At 29.1% G+C, this 24,834-nt stretch overlaps 1 protein-coding gene and 1 long non-coding RNA gene across 2 annotated transcripts in view; one reads left to right on the top strand and one right to left on the bottom strand.

Moving 5' to 3' along the window:
- Positions 1–225: 225 nt before the first annotated feature.
- LOC122520748 (serine protease inhibitor dipetalogastin-like) overlaps positions 226–24,834 on the top strand; it is a 43,951-nt gene continuing 19,342 nt past the window's right edge. Inside the window, 1 exon segment of the mRNA XM_043641002.1 lies at positions 226–863. Within this exon segment, the coding sequence (XP_043496937.1) occupies positions 809–863 (55 nt within the window). The 5' untranslated portion in view covers positions 226–808.
- Positions 6,026–7,748, bottom strand: LOC122520759. Its single transcript, XR_006304615.1, has 2 exons — positions 7,648–7,748; positions 6,026–6,212 (listed from the first exon to the last, which is right to left on the bottom strand). It is a non-coding gene; the product is annotated as an uncharacterized LOC122520759 (long non-coding RNA).

The raw sequence follows: 24,834 nt of genomic DNA, 5'->3' as shown, positions 1-24,834 counted from the left end.
AGAAAGAAAGAGAGAGAGAGAAAGAGAGACTGGCCTAGAAACGTGCCAAAGCGTTCTCCGATGCGTTCACGAAGGATCTTCAGAGAGGTTACCACCTCCTTTCCATCTTGGACACAACAGTAGCTCTCTCTCTCTCTCTCCCTCTTTCTGTTATTTTCTTTCTTCGTTTGGGGCATCGTCGACAACGATGGTAAATGGCCCATGGAGAGGCTCCGTGCCTCCAGTTGGAAACGGGAGCACGCCACGTGAAAGTAGGAAGGGGAGGCTATAGCCGGACCGACGTTGCTTCGTGCGCTTCAGTCGTTCGTGGACCTCGAAGGACGATAGAGGTCGAAGAGGACATTTCCTCCTTTTCCTTCCTGACTGGTGCTTCTTCTCTCTTTTTATCTCTTTTTATCCCTTTTACAACTTTCCTGTCTTTGACTCTTTATCTGTCTGTCTCTCTGTCTGTCACTCTCTCTCTCTTTCTTTCTTTCTCTCTCTTTCTCTCTCTTTCTTTCTCTTTCTCTCTCTTTCTTGCTTTGACATTATCGAAGGTGATAATACAACAACGACTAGAACGCAACAACGATTTTCTTGATCAATTCGATTCACCAGGATTCATAGTCCTTCTTCTTCGAAGAAGGAGAGGACGAAGAGGAAGAAGAGGAAGAAGAATTAGGAAGGATCTTCTTCTATTATCCTTCTTCTCATCCTTTTATATTCAAGTTGCAATTCTCCTAGGACGTCTCTTGAATTTTCATCGGCTTCCTCGGTCATCGGTTAATTTTGTCTTTTTCTTAAAACGTCAGAGAGACCAAAGGGAAGGATGCATCGACAGGTATACCTCGTCGTTGGAGTCATCTTCTTGGGCTATCTTCAAGGTTGGTACTCATTTTTTCTCTGTTTTTTTTTTATTTATATTCGATATTTTGTATAGATTTGCAAACACATTTGCACACAACGATCTCTCATTTGTTTTTATTTTTTTCGAAACAATTTTATTACGTTGGTATTATTTAATTTGGAGAATTTTTCTTCAAACTTGCGTGGAAAATATTTAGTTTACTTTTTGAAAGTAAAGTTGATAGGCAATATCAATGAAATGTAATTATCGATGAAAGAAAGTAATCAACGAACATTCATGCAACGAATTCATGCAAATCCTTTGAAAAAATTCGATTCTTTGAATTTTCTTAGTTTGATCCCTATCAATTGTTATTCAACTATCTTTGACCTTACTAAAAAAGATTCTTTTCATCCGAGAAGGATTTATCTTCTTTCCTTTTCGTTTTTTACTTTCCCTTTTTTCTTGATTTTCTTGCTCTCTTCGTCACGGTATATCAAGGTTGGTAATCAGATCTCTCGGTGAACTCTTTGATGATGGTCATCTAGCCGTAATTCGAGAAGTAAATGAAACCGTGACCTTGACAAAAAAAAAGAAACAAAAAGATAGAAAGAAAAAATATCATTAATCGGCGTAAATACCGAAACGATCGCGTTGATTCGAAGAATCTTGGACAATGAATGGTCGAATAATTTTACGCTCTGTCGATCGAGAATCGCGAAATCGATTCCGAGCTAACGAGTTTGGAGAATTGAGCTCAATTCGAGCTGAAGTAACTCGTCCAGAGGAAGGAGTTTATATCAACGATTTATGTTACTAACTGAGTAAATGACGTATACCGAAGTTTTATGTGGGTGTTGTGTGATAGCACGTGAGAACAATCTAAAGAAGCAGATATATCTCGAGTTACATTGTGAGAAATGTTTATAGAGTTGCTTTTACCTGACAGGGTTATACTCGACTACATTTTTATAGAAACGAGTTTTACTCTTTTTATTATTGTTATACTTATATAGAACCATAACAACGAGAAACATTGATATACTGATTTTTTCTTCGATCTTTACTACTTATAGGCAAGTCGATATTAAACCTAGCATATACCTCTGTACGTAAAGTACGTAAAGTAATTTTAAAATATTAACGACGACTATTTAGAGCACTGGGCTAATTCATTCGAATCTTTCTCTTCCTCTTTCTTTCTTTCTCTTTCTTTCTATATCCTTTTGTCTCATTTCAGAAATATTTCTCACAAATCATAACAGTAATCTTATAATCATTTTTTATTGCTTTAGTTAATTAACTTGAATTATGATGTACATTATCTTAAGCAGCATATATACGTACATAATATGTATATATGTGCCCATAATTATGAAAGTGATCTAAGTTAAAATTAACAAAAAATAAGTTTAATAGTTATTTCACACCACATTATATTAAACTAAATGAATTCAATGTAACTTTGACGATATTGTTAAAAATGAACCGTTAGATAATGTTTGTTATTTCAATGTTATATAGAATTTATTTAAATTTATTGAATGTTCAAATGTAATCCTTTAAATATTTCGAAATAAGAAATATATGACTTAGACCACTTTCTTATGATATAATTAAATATATTAAAATATATTAAATATAATAATTAATATAATAAATATATTAAATATATAATAATAAATATATTAAATATATTATATATAATAAATATAATAAATATATTAAATATATAATAATAAATATATTAAATATATTATAAAAAAAAAATAATTATTATTATTATATATTATTATTATTATTATTATTTATTATAAATATAATTATTTATGTGCACATATTTATATTTCGTATAAATATAATTAACGATGGTTCGATAAATTGTGAAGATTGTGGGACATGGAAAACTGTCGCGAAAAATCAGAATGTAATTTTAGAACTGTTCTTTTCATATGCGATAAACGAAGCGAGAAAGAGTAATGATGGAGAAAAGAGAGAAAGATAAAAAGAGAGAAAAATAGAGATGCACAGACAGCTTCCGAGTATCTCCTTCTCTTTTCTACCTTCTTTCTCGGTAAATGGCTTTGCTCAGGGTGCCCATTGAATTCCCTGCAGGGAGTCAGGATCGTTCCTTGGCAAAAGCGGTGTTCTTTCAACGAGGAAAGAAAGAGAGAACCATCGTTTTTCGTTTTAATCTCTCGTACGTTCGCATCCTCGTGCTCCAATCTTTGAGTAAAAAAAAAGAAAGAAAGAGAGAGAGAGAGAGAGAGGAAGATACGAGTTTGTCTTCTCTTCCTCTTCTTCTCTTTTTATTTCATGACTCTGATATGGACCACTCGAAAAATATCCCAATGGCGTAGTGTTCCATTTTGGAGAACAATTATCGTCTCCCATATCTGTTCAGATTTTATTTGCCAACAAATTGAATTATTCGAAAAACATTCCAATGATTTAGACTTTGTTTTAAATAAAAAAAAAGAACAATTATATTATTTTATTTAATTATATTTTGCATTACAAAAAATTAAAACACATGAGATATATTTCAATGGTTTGGATTTAATTATGTAGAGAGAACAATTGTTATTCTTTTTTATTATAAATTATATTTTTAAAAACAATATAAAATTCTAACAATAGATATTCATTTTTCTTACCTAATTCCACGATAGTAACAGTGCATATTAATTTCCCGCGTTCAAATAATCTTCTTTTTAGATAATATCAAGCAAGCCAGGAGTTGTTTCATTACGGTAATAAAAATTAATTAAATACTCGTTTTGAGATAAATTATTCTCTTGATATTTTTTTATAATTTGTCTTATGATATCAAATCGAGAAAATCTTCTTTTAGAATTCATTAAATCAAGATTCGAGAGATCGCGCGTTCAGATGCAGAAGGATTGACGTAAGATTTACGTTAATCCGTATATGTGTATCGAGAATGTTTACAAGTCACAAGTTTAATCTTGAGTAGAATCTAATTTATTGTACATACTTTCGTCGGATTATTATGCTTGTAAACTATTAGACACACATACACACAGTTAGTCATATAGGAATGTATCTACTCAATTGAATCATCTAAAAATAGAAGCGTTGATATATTTTAATTATTTTTTACGATAGAAACAAATTTCTAAATAAAGAATATTTATTTTTATTATATATAATTTTATTATATATTATATATTATTATTATATATAAACTTCATTTTTTGTTCAGTTATTATCACCATAGAACAAATTTAAGATATTTTAAAATTGTCTTGATCTTATAATTTTAATTGATTCATTCGGTATATTTAATATATGATATACATTATACATACGTAAAAGTAAATAAAGAAAAAAAATAAAAGGAAAAAGGAAGCATCTGTCAGACCAATTAAGAAGAAGGTACGTTAAGGATTAAATTTACAGGAAAAACGAGTTACATAGCTTTTTCTTTATTCGCGGATCCTCAGTGTCCTTTACATTTTACTTACGCTGCTGTACGAAAACTTGTACTATAAAGGAAGTGTATATATATATAATAATATAAGAATGTATGTGTTGTGGTATAGGACCAGCTCGTGTGTTCGACAGGGCACGTTACGTGCTTCACATAAAAGTCGTAAAAGTCGACGAGTTAGTCGAGCTAACGCGCCTAATTAAGTATGCTAATCGGCTTTACAACTTGCTGTTAAGAAAGCGAGAAAGCTTGGAAATTCAAGAGAATCGAAAATAGTAAGTAATATCGCGTTACGTTAGCTTATAAAACCGTGAGAACTAAGAGGAGTAACGAGATCCTGCGAAAATTTTTCACCATCTCGCACGTGTCTCGTGCAATTGATTTACGACGACTTTGACTAGAACGATGAACGTATTTTTATCTTTCTTATTCCTCATAAGCTTTTATGGACGCTATCGGGCATATGTTACGATCTTCTGCAGTGTAAATTGGACTCTTCTTCGAATAGTTCTTTTGTGATATAAATCATCTTCCGTTCATATTTTTTCTCTCTTTTCTCTTTAAAAAAGAAAGTAAATATTTGTGTGTTAATCTCTAATGTATGTGATATTGCAATTTATTAATGATTAATTAATGTATATCAAAACACGTATTCTTTTGTTATTAGAATAATTTAAAATGAAGTTTAACTAATTATTAAACTCATTTATTATACTTAGAAAATCATACATCAAATATATCTAATCACATTTTTCTGATCATTTTTGCTTGAATTCTTTGTGGTATTTGTTATATTTAATTTTAAAAATCAGAAGACAGTGCGTTCAAGTCTCAAATGTACGTAGCTTTACAATTTAGTTTTTTATCAAATTTTGTACAAAATTTATGATATTATAATCTTTTCATTAATTCTTAATATATAAATCATACATTAAAACGTTAACGTATGATAATTAATATATTCATTGTCGAACGGGATGTTTTCCATGATTGTAATTTAATTAAAACAAAAATATACCTTAAATTTATTTTCATTATTTTCATTATTTTCACATTGTTAAAAATCCCTAAAATGAAGTTCCAAACATTGTTAATTATTTTTATTATTATTTATAAAATGAGCATACGAGTATTTTATTTTTATTACCGTTAGCTGATTATTCGAGCATAAACGGTTTACAAATTATCACGTGTTCTCATTTATATTGTGTTTATTTTGGAAAACAAAATGGGAAAATGAAACAAACGATAATTAACACATCGACAATCGAACATGTATGTAAAATAAATGAAAATAAAAACAGATAGGAAAATGTGATTTTTCGTTGCGAGACATTATAAAAAAAATGAAGTACCTAAAATTATTAATTACTTTCATTATTATTCATAAGATGAATTTACAAGTCTCTTCAAATTGTGCTGGTCATCCGAGCATGAATAAACGTATTCACGAGAGAATGCCAACGTCATTGAAATTACGGTACTTTTTTTCGAAAAGGAGATGAGAAATCGTAGAGATACTCGTTCGTCTCATATAAGAACATCCAAAAATTTTCAAGATACTTGAAACGACCACACGTATCGTCGTCTCTCTCTCTCTCTTATCTCATTATTTCTTTTTATTCTTTTACAATTATTTTTGTATCGCCTTTTTCGTACAGACGCATCTCTGTTTCCTTCGGCAAGCCTGATGCGACTTTAATTCTTTTCTTCATCGTATTCCTCTCTCTTTCTTTCTTTCTCTCTTTCTCTCTTTCTGTTCACTGAACACAACTCGTTTTCTGACCGTTTGTCGGTGCAATTTAAAGCGGGAGTATGCCTGTACGAAAGTAAAAGAGGAAGAGAGAGGGAGAGATGGTTATATTCGACGAGGCCACACACAGTTTGAAAATTGTGCGCCTTTTTCGTCGCTTTTAGTCGTACATTGTCCACCTGATACATAAAGGCATTCTATTTTATTTGATTTTATACTTTTTCTTTCTTTTTTATCATCTCTTTTCTCTCTCTTCTCTTTCGTCTCATGTGTTTTTCACTTTTATCGTTAATTTATCAACTTATTTCGATTATTTTTCCAATAATTATTGAATTGATTTATAAATAAGTGAATTGTACTATTGTGTTATGAATATTGATTTAACGAGGAAATAAAAATAAAACAACAGATCTCATTATTCGTTTATTCAAAGAATTTACAACATTTGGTTTTTCATTTCAAACTATTAATCTCCAATTACATTGTTAAAAAAGTATGAGCTTACACCAAAAGGTTACTCCAAATATCTGTTAAAATAATTCGAATGAATTCATTCGTTTGAAAAACTCTTAATGTAGATTTTCCTAATAATTCTTTTCCAATAATAATAATAATATAATTAACTAAAGAGTGATGTGCATCGTATGAAGTTTATTAAAATAAAGCGACATTAATCATAAAAAAAAATCCAATAAAAAAAAAAATACAATTCTATTTAACGTTATACGATGAAGATAGTCGAAAAAATGTGAAGAAAAAAAATATGAAGAAAATTGTTTAGGCAATAGGTCGTTATTGCTTCTTAACAAGATACGAAGGTCTCGTAAATATTGTTCCCCCTACGTAATGATAACCAAGAGAATTAGAGAGACGAGTTGATAATAACTTAGGTTATAAATTAGGGAAAAAAGCAGATCGCTCGGGGTATGCACAAGCGTGCAGTCAATTTGCTAGCCAAAGAATTAATAGATGACGTTGGTAATTGAGCATGATTGTTGACCGAGCGATTTGATAATGACGTCACGACAACGATATTATGGTCTACCTTCTTCTTGCAAGGATCTTCTCTCTTCTATTGTCCTTTTATTTTTTTTTTTTTTGAAGTTATACTTCTTTTGGCGCGTTTGGGAAAATGTGATGGGAGTGATTTTTTTCCGAGCGTCAGTAAAAACGACACCACGAAGTTTGTCGGTATTTAAGATGCGCGGCAAAGTAATTTCAAATTTACGGCATGAAGTACTCAGCGCTGCTTTACTTAAATGATCGAGCGGGAAGTAGTGCTGTTACAGCGCCATGGCCATTGACGAATAAAGTAATTCGATATATTTCCCTTATATTTAGTGTGGACTGGTGAAAAATTAAAAAGTAACAAGGAAAATTAATAATAATAACAATAATTATTATTATTATTACTATTATTTTTTTTTTGTAAAGTTATTTTTTGAAGTTATTTGTGAGGTTATTGAGGTTATGTTCGTTTTGATACGCCAAAGAAGTATAACTTCTTACGTGCATACATAAGTACACACACTAGTTTTTATTTTTCTTTTTCTTTCTTTTATTTTGTCTCCTCTCTTTCTCATTCTCTCTGTATCTTGATTTTTTATTACGTACGTGAAACGATGAAAATTTATTGCCCGAAATGACGGCTGCTCGTCCCATTACGCGAATTACGCGAGCACCACTTGCCGCTTTGTCGAATCGGACGCGAAGATTGGAATGTCTGAGGCATCGCCGAGTGCTTCAATAAAAGATGATCGCCTAAAAGCGTTACCGTTTCAGTTCGTTGACTTTTCACCGTCTTCAAACCCCGTGACCCTCTTTCGATTATATCCGCCCTGCAAAGGTGCGAAATTTCAATGGTCCCGAAACATTTTTTACCTTCTCCGAATCCTTGAATTCTTATCCGTTTGCTTAATCGAACGTTTTGAATAAATGATATCGAGATTATCTAGATTCTTTGTACATAAAAAATGTTTTATTTCTTATACCAATCAGTTAGATATTTCAAATTATTTCGAACATATAATTAATGTTTACATTTTTTTAGAAAAATAATTTCATTTCTAATCACTGTTTGAATTCGAGAGAAAGTAAGAAATTTCTTTGTTAACAGGATAAACTTTTGGGTTACAAAAGAAATTATAACTTTTTTATATATAGTTTGATCAAGTCTAATTCTTGATTGATTGATTGATTGATTAAGTATCTTTTATAGCTCACGAATCAGACTCCTGACTCATATATAAGAAGTTTATTAAATTACTAAACGTCAATTTACATATTTTGTCATTAGAATAAATGATTTCATACTGTTTAAATTTAATCGATTCATATCAATTTTCAAATATTTCTATATTAGTTATATAGATGATTAACCCTTTTTTTTAAATGTATCATTTATTTTTTCTTTTTAAATTACAACATAATAATATTATACTAATTATTAAATATAAACACAAACAACCACACAAACTAATGTAAAAATTATATTATTTTAATTTTAAGTAATTATAATATTATATACATATAATAAAATTAATTAATAATTATTATTAAATATATAATAATATATGTATATTTAATTGTTCAATTAACTATTTGTATCAAATATTAATGCATATATTCAAGGGTTACAAAATGAATATTATTTCAAATTGTCATGATTGAACATATCACATTCAAGCTTATATATCTTGTGACCTTGCATATATGTTCAAAGGAAGCACAATCGTCTTAGTAATACATCCGGCATGGATCGCATTCAAAGAGAGAGAGAGAGAGAGAGAGAGAGAGAGAGAGAGAGAGAGAGGATCGTGCGAAAGAAACTCATTTTCAATTTAATCATCCCACCCGCTGCGTCGTTGATAATTAATTCATTACGTGCCACGTTCACAGGGCTCCACGACAATAAGTATCAATTATCATCGAAATTCTTGAAAAAACTTGAAGACGACGTAGTACGCGTGCCAATTAACGTACGGATTAATTGATCTCATCTTTATTTTTTGTCTTGCAAATGGTTTATACTTAATATTATAAATTCTATAAATTCGCGTTATCTTTAAAATGATATAATAATAAGATAATAAGATATTTTTTAGATTCAACGAATTAATCAATTTTGATTATTTGTTAGATCTCTTGTTACGTTTTAATTTATTTAAAAACAATTTGTATACATTATATAATTAAGATATAACGATTAATATTTTGAAATTAATTTCTTTAATCGATACAATTTGTTCATTTATCTCAGTATATATTATTACTAGATAATTGTATTTTCTCCTATAATGAAGTTTCTTCTCTATTTTCTCCTATAATGAATACTCACATTGTAATTAGAAAAAATTGATCGATGTAAAGATATGGGGGAGGGGGTGGAATGAATATTGATGAACTTAATAAAAATATAATCATTTTGTTTTTAAACAAATTCAAGACAAATAATTAAATAAAATTCTAAATAGATATCCAGAGAGGTATATTTCTGTATATAAAATTAAGCTTAATTACCAAACTGATAAATATCTGAAGATATTCATCGTTCCTTATAATGACGCGTACTTTAATTTGATTTTCTCAAGAATGAGTTATTACCGTTACTCGAAAATACACAGAAAATATTTGTACGGCCTGGTTTCTTGACACCAAAACGTAAGACTGCACAATGGGCATAGAAATGTTTACGGGACACGTTTCTATTTACGTTCTCTATCAACGTTTGATCTAAATGCATGATTGATCGACGATTGCTTCCAAGTCTTTCATTTTCTCTTTTTCTTTGTCGTTAAACGTTAATCATCCTTGTCATCAAACGTAATTTGTGCTATACGGTAAAGTGTCGTATAACGTAAATTCCTCAAAGTAAATTTATTTATCAATAAATAATACATTTGTTTACATTTATAATTACTTAATTATCATTAAATAATTAAAATATAATCTATTCAGAGAGAGCTATTATCCTTTTTTAATTGTTTATATATATTTTCCACAAATTCATTTTACTATCTTTCAATTATTAAATAAAACATAGAAAATACCAAACACATGTCATTTATATGATTTGTATTACACAAAAAACATTTTTGATAACACAATTTTTTATAAGGTTTAACGTATTAAACCCCGTTATATGTGTCTATTGTATTTCATCGAGTTTTGAATTTAAATATATTATTTCAGTGGCCTTGACTTGAAATGTCGTAGAAAGAATTTCAAAAATTTCTTATATTCTTTGAATAACGGTGAGACAAACAGAATAAACTTTTACGTTATCATTGAATTGGGAACCGTAGGTACCCAACATAGAAGATGTTATCGAAATATGTTGTTCCTTCTTTGCCTATCGCCAGTACTTACACGTAGAGAAGCTCGTAGAAAATGTAAATTATTCATTAACCTAGGCCGTGCACGAATCACTTAGCAACTCGCTTCTTCTTCTTCTTCTTTTTCTTCTTTTTCATCTCTTCGTCTATTTTATTCTTTTTTTATTCCTTGCTTTTTCATTTCCTACACAAATATATTTTCTCGTTGTGTAGCACAGTAGTCTTACGAGATGATTATTATTCGTATATTTTTTCTTTCTTTTTTTCGTGACATTAATTATTAGATTTTCTATCATTAATACAGACAGTTTAATAGTTCATTAGATAAACTCGTTCTCGCTTTCATAATTATGCATAAAACAGCGCTGTCCAACTGGCGACCCGCGAAGCAAATCAATTTTTGTTGACATACAAATTTAAATAAACATCTATGCTAAAATAAATTAATAATTAAAATGAAAAAGACGTGTTTTATATAGAAAACGGCTGTGCTATGATGTTATGGAGTACTTAAACTTGAGTATTCACCAATTTTTGATGTCACATTAATTGACTTTCTTATTATCTATCCTTCTTTGGCCCTTAAAATATTTGCACAAAAAATATAGTAGTATAATACAATATTTATGGATATTATATTATCGTTAATATAACGCACCTATAACTCAGGGTTAGTTCTAACAGTCTAGATCTCTGATTGCTTTTCACGCCTAGAAGATACCAGATGAAATTACATAGACCACACCTATCACTAGAAATTAGATTAACTGTAACTCGATATTACTTTGTATTTCATTCTAACTTTATAAATATATACTTATATATATCTTTATTTTACGATAATTTATTTGTATCATATCGAAATAACATACTAATTTGTCATACTGTTTCATTGATTATACTGACAAAAAAGAAATCAGATAAAATTTAATATAATTTCATATATTTTTCTATCATATTTGTTTATCTCGTTTCAGTTGTATCATAAAATACTTTTTTAAAATCATAAAAAGATTCCTATTTTGTTGCCATATGTATTCGTATCGTTTTACATGCATCCATTTGATCCAAACTAAAGGTCATTGCATTTGCTTGTTTAATGATCGGAAAGAAAACTTTCAAATGATACGATTTTAATTATTTTATTCGAAAATAACGAATCTCATGTCCATAAGATGAGAAATATGAAACTTATTACAACCTCGTATAACGCAATAATGTTTCACACATGTATAAATTTGAGATGATCGTGGCGAAGTTTCTCTACGCTCACGTTACTATGTTTCATAATTCAAGATCAATTTCTCGGAGATACGTTTAATGGGTACCTACCATCTTCTCATCATGCAACTTTGTAATAAGTTCGTTAACTATATGTGGCCAATACATATCAACCGGTTGGTATTCTCTCTCTCTCTCTTTATTTCTGTTGAATCAAGAAAGAAAAAACGAAACGAGAAACAAGCAATTTAATTACAAGTTTTTCATTTGTGACGAAACCATTTTTATTTGACTCCCTTCAATTTTCGTGTCATAATATGATATATATATATATATATATATAATTAATCTTTTTAATTATTATTATATCCTTATATATAGTGTGAAAAATTATATTGGATTTTTGTAAACGTTTATCGTTTAAATTAATCTTCATATTTACAATATAAAAAATGTTATTTTACTTTGAACTCGGTATGTTCCATCAGTAAAGTGAACGTTGTGCCAATTGGGTCACAGTTGTTTGTTCGAAATACAACAAAAGAGAACTTCGTCGATATTGAACAGATGTTTATTTGAATAATTGAACATTCTATTTGCTTTCTCTTTCTCTTTCTCTCTCATCGCTTTGTTTTGTATCCTGCGAACGACAACAGGCTACCAGCCAGTAATGTTTTCGCTCGTTCGCTTTGACATTAGCGTTTCGAATCGATGCGTTTGATTAGACTAAGAGCAGGCACATCTACGATACCATGCATAGTATACATCATGCTTCCATTTCGCCATAATAATTACGAGCAACGCTTTGATCACTCGATGTACTCAGTCCAATTTAGGTTTCTCTCATTAGTCACGGGAATTTGCATGATGTAAACGCAAATTCGTATTGATAAATCGTCCGTTCTCTTTTTCGTGCTCCAAATCTTCTATATCTTTTCCTTTATTAACTGTGTTCAAGATTTGTGTGTTCCCGTTGCATACTCATATCTTAACTAGTTAATTCTTTTTTTTTATAGTAAGTTTAAGCTTGTTTTAATTACTTGTAAAGAGAAATGTGTCGGTAATTACGACAGTGGAGTAGAAAAATTCCAAAATATTTATTTTATAATATATTATTTTTTATTATTATTATATATTTATTATTATAATTTATTATATTATAATATAAATTAAATATTATATTATAATTATTATAATTTATATTATTAATATTTATTATTATATTTATTTATATAATTATTATTTTAATTATTTAAATTATTATTAAAACGTAAAATAAGTAGTATAATTAATGTGTAAACAATTTTTGTATATAATACATTAATATAATTCAGAGAAGAAGATATCAGTTTATTTTGACAGACAGAATAAAAAGATACTAATTCACATTTCAGATACTAATCGTATTAATTATACCGATATGTACTTAATTAATACATGTACGATTTATTTGAAAGAGAAGACAGATGCATTAAATTAATTAAAAAAGGAAGAAAAATGAAAATGTGTTAATCGTTCGTATCGATCTTTTACGTCGTCCATTGATGATCGATATGCTATTATAGCAAACTGTAAACGATCATTATTCTAGAACGACGACGATTAAATCGTTAATCAATTATCAAAAGGACGGGAGTGTTAGAGGATCCTGAGTGAGCAGACAACGAGTCAATTATTTTCTACTGATCGATGAATAAGCCATCAATCTAATATGTCAACAAATTTATCTAACCGATTTGTTTCCAATGATATATGAAAATGACAAATCGTCTAATTGATTTTCGATAGAAGGTTTGTGTTTGTTAAAAAAAAAAAAAAACGTAAGGAAACCACAGCCTTGTTTTTCTATTTTCCATGAAAGTCATTCTATAAACGATCGGTCAAGCGGTTAAACATTTCTATGGTCATTCCCCATAGACCGTTAGTATCATTCGATTCAACGACTGACTCAATTCACCTTGTTAGTTCGCTGACTCGAAGACCCAATAAACGAGTTCAGTGATTGAATTCTTATTATACGATTGTTGATTACATATAATTAGAGAATGAAAAATAAGAAATATAATTTCTTCCTCTCTCTCTATAGAACAATTTCATTCAACGTCGATTTCTAAATATAGCTTGCAAACTTAAAAATAATTTATTTTTCATCGTATTATCATCGATGATACTAAACAGTTAACATAATTAGAGAAAAAGTAATATTTCTCTAATTAAATGAAGAAATTGAATTAAATGAAACACTCGGTCGAATTGGAATGCAAATGAATTTCATACTAATTAGCATTTATCGTTTAAATTCGCTTAATTATTCGAATCTCAATCTTTTTGATTTACGTAATTAAGTATAAAAAACGATAAAAAAAATAAGATTTGTTCGTTCAGATCGAGGAATGCAATTCGATCGAGTTCTGAAATAAATGAATGTAATTTTAAAGAAAATAGTAACTTCAGACGATATCGATCACATCGTAGGAACGTGTTTGAAAAAGTTTCACGACGTTGATTTCGATTAATTACGTGATTAGTACACCACCTGCGACATGATCTTACGGTCGTATCGTATACGGGACAGAACGGTTCCCTCGTAGCTAACACGAACGAGAGCGTAGATTTTATCGTTTGGCAGACACCGAGTACGTGTCGTGCACGGAAGTTAAAAAAGAGAAAGATAGATATATAGTATGTGTGTATGTATATATATATATATATTTCGTTTCTATTAATGAAACCTGCTTTTACTTCTAAATCTAGGGATTAGGCTTTCTTTAAAGCTTCTAAAATAAATAAATTTTCTTCGATTAATAACGATGAGGAAGTTTTCCTCATTTGCGTGATATAAAATTATCATTCGAGTTAAATTTCTTAGATCTTCTTTTAGTTAACATAATATCTCAATAAACTATATTAACGTCAATCATTCAATCATTAAATAACTTAATAAACGCATATGATATTTCTAATGACTATAATCAACGATCGGCTTACAATTTTATGAATATTGATTGCTTGAAATGAATTTTTTAGTGGTATTAACCAATTGAAATTTCTTAAATAATGTGGTTTCTCGTCTTCCTCTCAAAGTTGATTGAATCTTACAATAAAATTTATTAAATATTCGCTTTCACATACGAATATTTATGTGTTATTACTAAATATACTTATGATATTTTTTTTAAACATATTTTATGGAGAAAGTACTTTAATTATATTCAAAAAATTGTTTATTTAAATAATCGTTTAGTACCTACAACACGCTAATCAAATATTTTTGTTTAAAACTTGTTATTAGGAAAATTGATTATTTTTTATTGCCAATCAAAATTAATTGCTTCATTTGATACCAGAACTCTTAAATTCATATGTGAATGTAGAATTAAAATATATCAATGTTTACATAAACATAAAATATTTTTTATTAAATTTTTAACATAAGAAAAAATATAAAAATGTTAAGAAACATAAAAGTTTATACGTACGAGGATTATAAATATTTTTTATTTTGAAATATATAACAATAATATTTATCTCAATACGTATATTTACAAAACAATCTTTTTCATGATTAAAAACTGATATTAAAAAGAGCCTAAACGTTTCCCATATAAATCAGTATAGTTTCATTCACTTTCCATCGTTTTGTTGAATGAAGAAAGATCAAGTGGAAAGTTAAAATAGAGATAAAAAAAGAAATAGAGGTAAAAATGCATCCGAAACTTAAATACCGAGTCGAAACGATGTAACTTCGTAATTTATGCGCATAAAAGATTTTACGTATTCGTACTAGGGGATTACTCACCGAACAGTACGGTATTTACGCTCGGTTGATAACACACTCGCATCACGTTTTTTTGATGTCAGTAGACTCTAAAATAAGGAAGACAACGACGATGAAAAGGAGAATGAGAGAGAGAGAGAGAGAGAAAGAGTATATAAAACTGTGAGTTTAGGCTGCAAAATGTTACTCAGACTTTCGACGCTTCGTTTGCGATGTAGCCACTACAACCTATTTGCTTTCTTCCTTTTCGGTTCTTTCTCCATAACGGTTCGCTTCCTCCACGTCAATTTGCGAGATCCAAACCCTTCTCTTTGTCTTGCAGTTCGTTAAAGAATTTCGAAGGATCTAATCGTCGCTTCGTTCTTAATGAGATTCAGAAAAGGGAACGCGAGGGGACGCTTAACTCTTGATATCATAATCGGATTCATTTCTCATTTTATTATGTTTTATTATACTTTTTCTGAAGAAAGAATAATCTTTCCTAATCGAGTTTCGAATTTTATAAGATTCCCTTGTAATCATTAAATGTAATATAATATGTTTATAAATATAATTTATTTGAAATAATAATTTGTAATCTCTCATCGAAAACTATTTCATTTTTAAAATTATACTTCTTTTGGCGTGGGGAAAACTTAATGAGAGTGATTTTGTTCCGAGCGTCTGGAAAAACGACACCATGAAGTTTGTCTGAATTTACGACGCGCGGCAAAGCGATTTCAAGTTTACGGCATGAAGTTGTCTTCTCTTCTTTTTTTCCTTTTTTTCTCAAGCGGGTTACTCATCCAAGTACTAATCGTACTCAGCGCTGCTTTACTTAAATGATCGAGCGAGAACTAATGCTGTAACCGCGCCATGGCTGTTGACGCGTGAAGTAATTCTATATATTTCCCTTATATTTAGTGTGGACTGGTGGAAAATTAAAAAGTAACAAGGAAAATTAATAATAATAATAATAATAATAATTATTATTATTATTACTATTATTATTTTTTTTTTGTAAAGTTATTTTTTTGAAGTTATTTGTGAGGTTATTGAGGTTATGTTCGTTTTGATACGCCAAAGAAGTATGACTTCTTACGTGCGTACATAAGTAAACACACTAGTTTTTTTTTAAGTAATTTTAAATGAATATAAACAAAAGAAACTTATAAAAAAGATTAAGAATAAATAGAACTTAACATATACGCATGCGCATGTATGATGTATCAGAGTTTCTGAACAAATGAAATATCATTTTGTTCAAGTTTCGTTTAATAATAATATAATACCAAGAAATGACTACACTTTCATAATCTAAAAAAAATCTACAAACGGGAACTTTCAAAGTAGAAGTTAAAAAGAAAATGATACAAAGAAAGAATGTAGATTAATCGTCCTCTAATCCGGTTGGTCATTTAGTAAATGCTTGACTAACTAACTAAGGCTAGTCACGGTTTACATTGGAGAGAGAGACTCGCTTATTTATATACTTACATTCAATACAATGATCACATGGTAATTTAAAATACGAAACGATCAGAAAAACCCTGACCTAGACATAAAGTAGGTATGGAGGTAAAACCCGAGCTCATCGTTCGACCGTAAATGCACTCGTAATTAATCGGAAATAGGTAGAAAGGGTCAAAGCCGTTCGTTTCATTTGCTTTTTCTCATCGGTAAATTATCAATTGAGATAGAAACGTATTTTAACTTACGTACGAAGATTATAACTGTATATATGTATATATTTATAAATACTAACACAGTTTATATACATGTGAGCATTCGTATGTTGTGTTAACGTTAATCCTTGGTCACGAAATCATTCGTTTCTTCGATAAATTATCAATGAAGAGAGAAATACGTATCTTTACCTACGTATGAAGATCATAAATGTATAGGTGTAATAACTCACATATATACATGTGATCTTTTGCGTATTGCATTGACGTTGATCCTTGGTCACGAAATCTTCCGTTTCTCTTCTGTTAACTAGGTATACAGGTGAAAGCTAAGTCACGTTTTCTTCTTCTTTATCTAACACGGGAAACGATTTGTCATACAGTTATACAGTGATGAAAGCCGAAACCCCAAGACCTTACGCTTGAAAGGTCGACAGAGACCTTCCTTGTGATCACTCATCAAGGTAAAGGTCGTGTAGGAAGGCCGACTTGCTCGTTTCATTCACTTTCTTATGCTTCTTTGAGATATTGCTTGGGAAGTAACATTGATTATACGTTTTTAAAGATATACTGATATTTTTACAATCCACACACACGCACACATACACACAGATAATGGAATTCTATTTAAATTATAGATTCTTTTTATGGGATAGGAATATAATAATAGAATGAAATTAAAATTGAAGAGAGAGAGAGAGAGAGAGGTTATTTTCTTTTTGTTATAATATTTAGTAGAAAATTGAAATTACATTTTAATGAGAGAATTTAATATTTGGTTTTACGTCTGATCAATTTTTATTCGATTTATGAAATTAATACTCTGTAATTTCATTTCTTTTCCCCTGTCTAAATATAAATTCTGTAATAGAAGTTATATTATAAGAAAACACAGAGTTATTATACTATAATTATTTAGTATTTTTATAGTAATATTATACTAATAATAAGTATATACTGTGACCTTGAGATATAATTAAAATTGATTGTTAAATTAATTTTGTGCAAGCACAAGAGCTATTTAAAAACAATTAAATTTAAAAGAATATAAATAAGATTAACAACAAAATTAGAGATTTATATAAGTATTTATATACTTTCAAATTATATAGAGAGTTGAGTTGACTTTAATCATTAAACAAAATAAAAAATGTTTGTTTTTATTATATACAAGAGTTTTCCAATAAAATCAACCATTAGATATGTTCGTGTTCGATCGAAGACCTTTGTTAATAATTATTCCCTTCCGTAGCTTTGTTTCTCTTTAACTTCTCAATGTTCCCGTCATTTTACCTCGCTTAACTTTAATTAATCTTAATGTATGATTTCCCTCAAGCATGCGTGCCGCATTAAATTATGTTTATTGCTCGACTTGCGTAATCACGTCCTGCTTCGTTTAGAATTGTCTAAAGAAGTTTAAGATTCATTGAGTTAACATGAGTTTAACAAAATTACTATAACAGCTATAACTTATTGTTAGATACATCATTTTTGTAATACATTTTTTGTTATTCATAAGAAATATACAGGTGGTTAATTTTTTCAATTAAAATCATATATGAATTCACGATTATGTTTAATTAATATTAATTTTTTTAAATATATTGAATTTGTTATTACTTTGTAGTATTTACATGTGTAGCATAGTACAAGTATAATTATAATATAGTAATTTATACCTACATGTACACACAAGTACATTTTTAATACAATTACAATATATTTTGTTTATAATTTTAATATATGAATCTTCAATTACAGTATTGTTAAAAATATATGAACCATCGATACCACTATTCCAAATAATTGTCAAAAAAATAATTTATCATTTTTCAGTTCGGTAAAATAATTCGTAGGATACCTTGTATATATAATACAATATTTTTATTATAAATACTAATTACTTATATTAATATTTATATAATATATAAATTTATAAATTATATAAAAAATTATATAAATTAATATAAATACTAATTACTTATTAGTATTTATAATTAAGTATATATAGAATTTATAAATAATTGATCACCTAACTTATTGCATATTTTTATATTACTTAGATTATTAAACATTAATAATATAGCAATAAAAGAGAAATATTATATTTAAAATATTGATTACATATATGTAGAAAAATTCGTATATCAGATTGCAAGTGTATAAATCATTTCTATCATATAACGTTTACAAAGTCATTAAGCGTACACATGAACGGAAGATCGAGATCGTTTCATATTATAACCGGCATGTTATCCTTTGAATATTGCAAGGCCGTAGAAAGTGTCTGCGGTTTGCTATTCAATTAGGTCATCGGTGCATCCTACGCCTCAGGCAAGAATACGAATGGCTTTCTATCGTAACTTGGAAGCGATCTATGTATACATATATGTATATGTATATGTATATGTATGTATATAAGAATATAGGTACTATAATTCTCCTTGAGTATCGTATTGAGAATTTTAATAGAGCTGTGTATTTCTCGAACGTAATTAATCGTTCTTGAACGTATATATAAAACTATAAGATAATGTCAAATAAAGCTGTAAGATAGTACATAGAAATAAAATAAGATAATTTATATATATATATATATTAAAGGTATTATAAATAAGTTTCCAGGAAGTTCATTATTATTCGATCGATTAATGAACGAACACGATTATCCTTCTTCACTAGACCTGAAACACTCTTTCATCCATTATACTACATGGATGATTACAAAGAGGAAAAGATCTACGGGATACAATCATCTACCGGTAGAATTATGAGATTCACGACCCTAATGATTCTGGATATTCTCTCGAGCATTGTTTCGCGTGTTACTTAATCGTGTAGTCAATTTTACGACGATCAGGAAGATACTTCATTATAAAACGATTAAAATTCGATCGCTTTTTTTATTCATTCATTTTTTTCTCTCTTTTTTTACATTTTGTTTTTTTTTTTTTTTTTATAATATAAAGTTGAAGTACAGTTTCCTAATTTCATCCGTTCTCACAGATTTTATTCTCGAACAAAAACCATCTCGTGAGAAATTCTTAGCTGGGTAGTTTCACGGGAAAGAAATAGGGAAATGTGATCCAGATACATACGGACGTATTACATTCTAACAGAAACAGAGGAGGAGTGGGGTAAGGGAGAAAGAAATTAAATTATGAAAGAACTTTCTCTGACACGAAAGGCATGCAAGTTCAATGCAAATAGACAAAATAACAGAGAAAACTATCGAATGAGATGCATCATTTATACTCATAATTTCTCCCGTTACGGATGAGTGGAGAAACTGCATTTCTTATGGAAAAAGATAACGTGAATGTGATAGAAAATACTATCCGGGTTTAGTATGGAAAGTATCTTGTTTGAAAGAAGGAAATTAAAAAGGGAGTTTGCAGAAATGTTTATTGATTTATCTTGTTTGAAATATAGGCGATAGAAAATTGTTGCTTAAAAAAAATTAAATATTTCTCACCTCAGTGTGGGTTTTGACAATTATCTAAATTTTTCTTTATACATCAGATAATTAATGTTTATAGTTGGAAATAATTCTTATATTAATTTCACGATTATAATAATAGTTATATATATATATAATGCTAATTAATGTAATATGATAGATAAAAAAGATAATTATTGAATAATATTTTTTTCGTTTAACTTTAAAAATCTTGTCATATATGTCACTTTTTTTTATAAAGCTGATGTTTTATTTAGTAAAACTAATTTTATATTTTGTTTAAGATACTTATAATATGAATTGATATAATATGATTGATAAAAAAATAATAATAAGAAATGTTTTTTATAAAAATGAAAAAATTTTTCAACAAATTATGTAATTAAAACTGAAAGTCTACTATTTATAATAATTTTACAGCTTGATTTAGTTTCTAATATATAATAATATAGAAAATTCAAATTTACATAAACGCAATGAATCCTATGCAACAAATAATAGTGCCGAAAACTATGACAATATAAAATAAATCATGAAATCAATTTTTTCCCCATTTTTCGATTGGTTCCATTGTCATATAATTATCATACCTTTCAATCTGTGATACTATTCTAAGTAGACGGTAAAAAAAAGAAAAAAAGAAAGAGAAAAGTAACATGTTCGGGAAAAAAAATGCGAATACTTGAGTAAGTAGCACGTGTTTGTAATACGACGTCAATCGATCGTTTCTTGGATCTAACGGATCGGCAGGTTCTCGCAATCTTGTGCAAAAGGGTGTACGTAATGTATAAATGTGTTTGTGTAATGATGTATGTGGTAAGTATCTCGCACGCACTCGCGGAAGATCGTGCGGTCTGAAAGGTAGTTTTTCGCCCCAGTACTCCACTTACCGCTTCACCACATACAACCGAACATTACGATTTATGGAACGCGACTCGTTTGTCGTGCTCCTTCGCGATCGATGACACACATACCATACCATGATACCTGATCTACCGGGATCATGCATGATGTATATCTATATGTACTTACACGTCTCATTACTCTTTTACTAATAACTTGTTCAACTAATTATTCCGTTTCTTTATTATAGTCATTTGCAGAAATGATTATTTTTAGATTAAATGATTTTTTATCTTAAAAGTATTTTCATTGTCACAAATTAATCGAAAATATTTAAATAATATTTAAAATATTTTTTTTATCAATAAAAATGTATATGTTTATAATATAGAAATTTTGTGCGTGTATGTTTGTACGTGTGTGACAAATATATAAATTATTTGTCTAATAAATAATTGAAATATTTAAAATATATCTAACATATGTGTTTATCTCTGAAATATTTTCAATCAATAATATTTTTTAGGATTGATATTTATATATTGTTTAAGTACAGATAATATAAATATATTGTTATTTGAAATTGATTTGATTTCAAATATTTTGTATAACATGTTTGGTTATATAGATATTCTTTGCCGACGTGTAATGTAATAAATTAACAGCCCGAATCTTTTAGTCACGACTCGTTAATAAATAATCAAAAAGAGCTAATAAATCTCGATCGATGTTGACGTATATCGGCATCGAAAGAACGCGTGAAAACATTTCCATGCCGTTTGCATTCGCACGCTCCGCGGATAATCATTTAAGCTTTGAGGCGCTTGTGTTCTGGCATTCGGTATCTTTTATGCGGATCAGGTCGCGTTCCTCGTCAGAACGTAAGATACCTCTACCGTGGGCGTTGAATTGAATCGAGAAATAACGATTCGCCTCTTTTTTTATCCAAAGTTTCTTTGAGCATAGATGGAAATTCTTTAGCTTGCGTCGTAAATCCGCACGTGCGGATCTCCGATTTTTTTTCAATTCGATCGTACGATCAGATGTTTTGGAATTTATTTGGAAATTCATTTCAGGGTGTTGCAAATTAGACGGTAAAATAAGAACGATAAATTATTCAAGAAAATCATTTTACAGTGTATATTTTTTTTTTATTATTTAGTGACGCAACCCTGACGCATTTGTTCGTTCGAAGACTCTCCCAATAAATTCGAGCTTCAATTGTTTAACAAATCCAGAGGCCCGGGATTCGAACCCAGGATCTTTCGCATACCGAAAGAACGCTCTACCACTTGAGCCACGAAGACCTGTATTTACAGTGTATATATAAATATTTATTAATATCAAAAAACAAATCAATACCCCGAATATATTATTTAGACCATATATAATGAAAGTGGTGTAAATTTTTTGAACAAAAAATGAAGAAAACATAACTTTTATTAATTACAAAGAAAATATTAAAATTATGTTTCAAAAATGGATTTACACTATGTACGTGTTTCTATTTAATTCATAAAATATTCATATTTTCTCTAGTCTTTAATGTGACGATTTTATACAAAAAATTTCGTAATCTGAGAATCTATAATACATCTAATTATATAAATATCGTTTTATTGATTATTTAAATCGAGGTACCAAATAGACTATTATCAATATTCAATTATACAAAATATATATTTTGTTAAAAACCAATTATTCTACCGGCTATATGAAATTTTAAACAGTCTGTATGTTTAGTATTGATAATTATTCAAGACAAAATCTTTCCAGGACGTGTAGTGTCACGAACGTTAAACATGTATTTTTCTTAGTCTATCACGATAAACAATAAATAATTAAATTCATCCGAGGATTATTCTCTTTATCCGACTGTCGCTCTTTACTTTACTTTACTTTAGAAATCCGGCCCACACGAGAACAAATTCACATGGATAAGACAGATAAAATCTAGAAGTTCAATTATAGACAGACAGAGAGTAATGCATCGAAGATTTTTTTCTCCAGGCATCGATACATTCCGTTCTGCTCTCTTGATTCTCTCGTTAGTAGTGTACCTGACTGAGATTACTTCAGCGTTCAAATGAATTTTTCAATTAACTTATGTAAATAAATAACGCTACCAGCCGGAGTAATTACAGCCGCTCAAGAGCTGTATATATAATATAAATCGAGCGAATATAAATTTATTGATCGATCTTCTCATCTTGGAGGTCAGTGATCTCAATAAAAAACCCTACACCTTTCTATTTTCTATTTATTTCTTTAATCTCCGTACATCTCCTTCGTTTATAAATCTAATTCTATATAAATATATAATAAATCTAATAATACGTAATATATATTTATATTTTTATTCATTATAAATAAACAATATTTATTTATTTTTTTTTATTTTTATTATTTTATTTATTTATTTTTATTTTTATTTAATTTTTTTAAATAAAATTTAACTTTAATTATTAACAGGTAACTCAATACGTAGAAAGAGTTTGAATTAAATGGTCGAGTCATTTATTGAACTATCGACACTTTTATGTTATACTAGTATTAGTTTCTCGTGATTTAATTAGTTTTTCCTTTTGTCACTGTCTGACATTCAATAGCTGGGTCCACCTATGTTCATATACTCATACATATACATACAGTTATAATAGATCTCACTGAACCGGTACTTCATGATTAGCATTCAAAAGCTTTGTTTCCTTTGATTCCAACCGGCCACCTATAACTCATTTCACCTTTCTCTTTCTTTCTTATTTTATATTTTTTCTTCTCTCTCTCTCTCTCTTTCTCTCTCTCTCTCTCTTTCTCTCCTTCTATCTGTCTGTTTCCATTCTTCATAAAAAGAAAGATACATCATCGTGATGTTTCGACGAAACGAACCACCTTTAGATTAACAACTATCCTAGATAGATATTGCAAAGATTATTAAACCAATGGCTAATTCTTGTTTATTTCTAATCGAAAAACAAGATCAGAGTTTCGCTTATCTCGTTAAGAGGATTAGATACTTTCTTATTTTTGTACTTACGTTTTCTACGAACACTTTGAAATGATTTCTAATGGAAGGAAGTTCAAGGTTGAAAATTTTTCTTAGATCGAGCTTCGAATAGTAAATCTTCTAAGACAAAGTCGTTATCGATGAAGTTTATCGGGTGAAAGTTCAGAGATTGGCTCGATTGGTGGCTTCGATTCAGCACGAAATCGATAAATCATTCGGTGCTTCCCATATGTGAAATCATTTCACGGATTATCTTTTTAAAGTTCGGTGAATAGATTGCTTGCTTTTGTAGTAGTAATGATGATATCTTTTTCTTTCTTTTTATTCTTTTTATTTCACTTCGATCGTAACGGGACAATGTTGTTCGCTATGAGTAAACGAGATCATTTTACTGAGATAACACTGGTTCCGGTAACACTGAATATATCTTGTCAACTTAAAGTCTGATGTAAGATGTTCTACATAGACAATCTAAAATTCTTCTTTCAATTCAT

This window comes from Polistes fuscatus, unplaced genomic scaffold, assembly GCF_010416935.1.
Source record: "Polistes fuscatus isolate 324 unplaced genomic scaffold, CU_Pfus_HIC Scaffold1, whole genome shotgun sequence".
In the NCBI taxonomy this organism is placed as follows: domain Eukaryota; kingdom Metazoa; phylum Arthropoda; class Insecta; order Hymenoptera; family Vespidae; genus Polistes; species Polistes fuscatus.
Note: the sequence above shows the minus strand (reverse complement) of the source record. Positions and strands in the feature narration are given on the sequence as shown.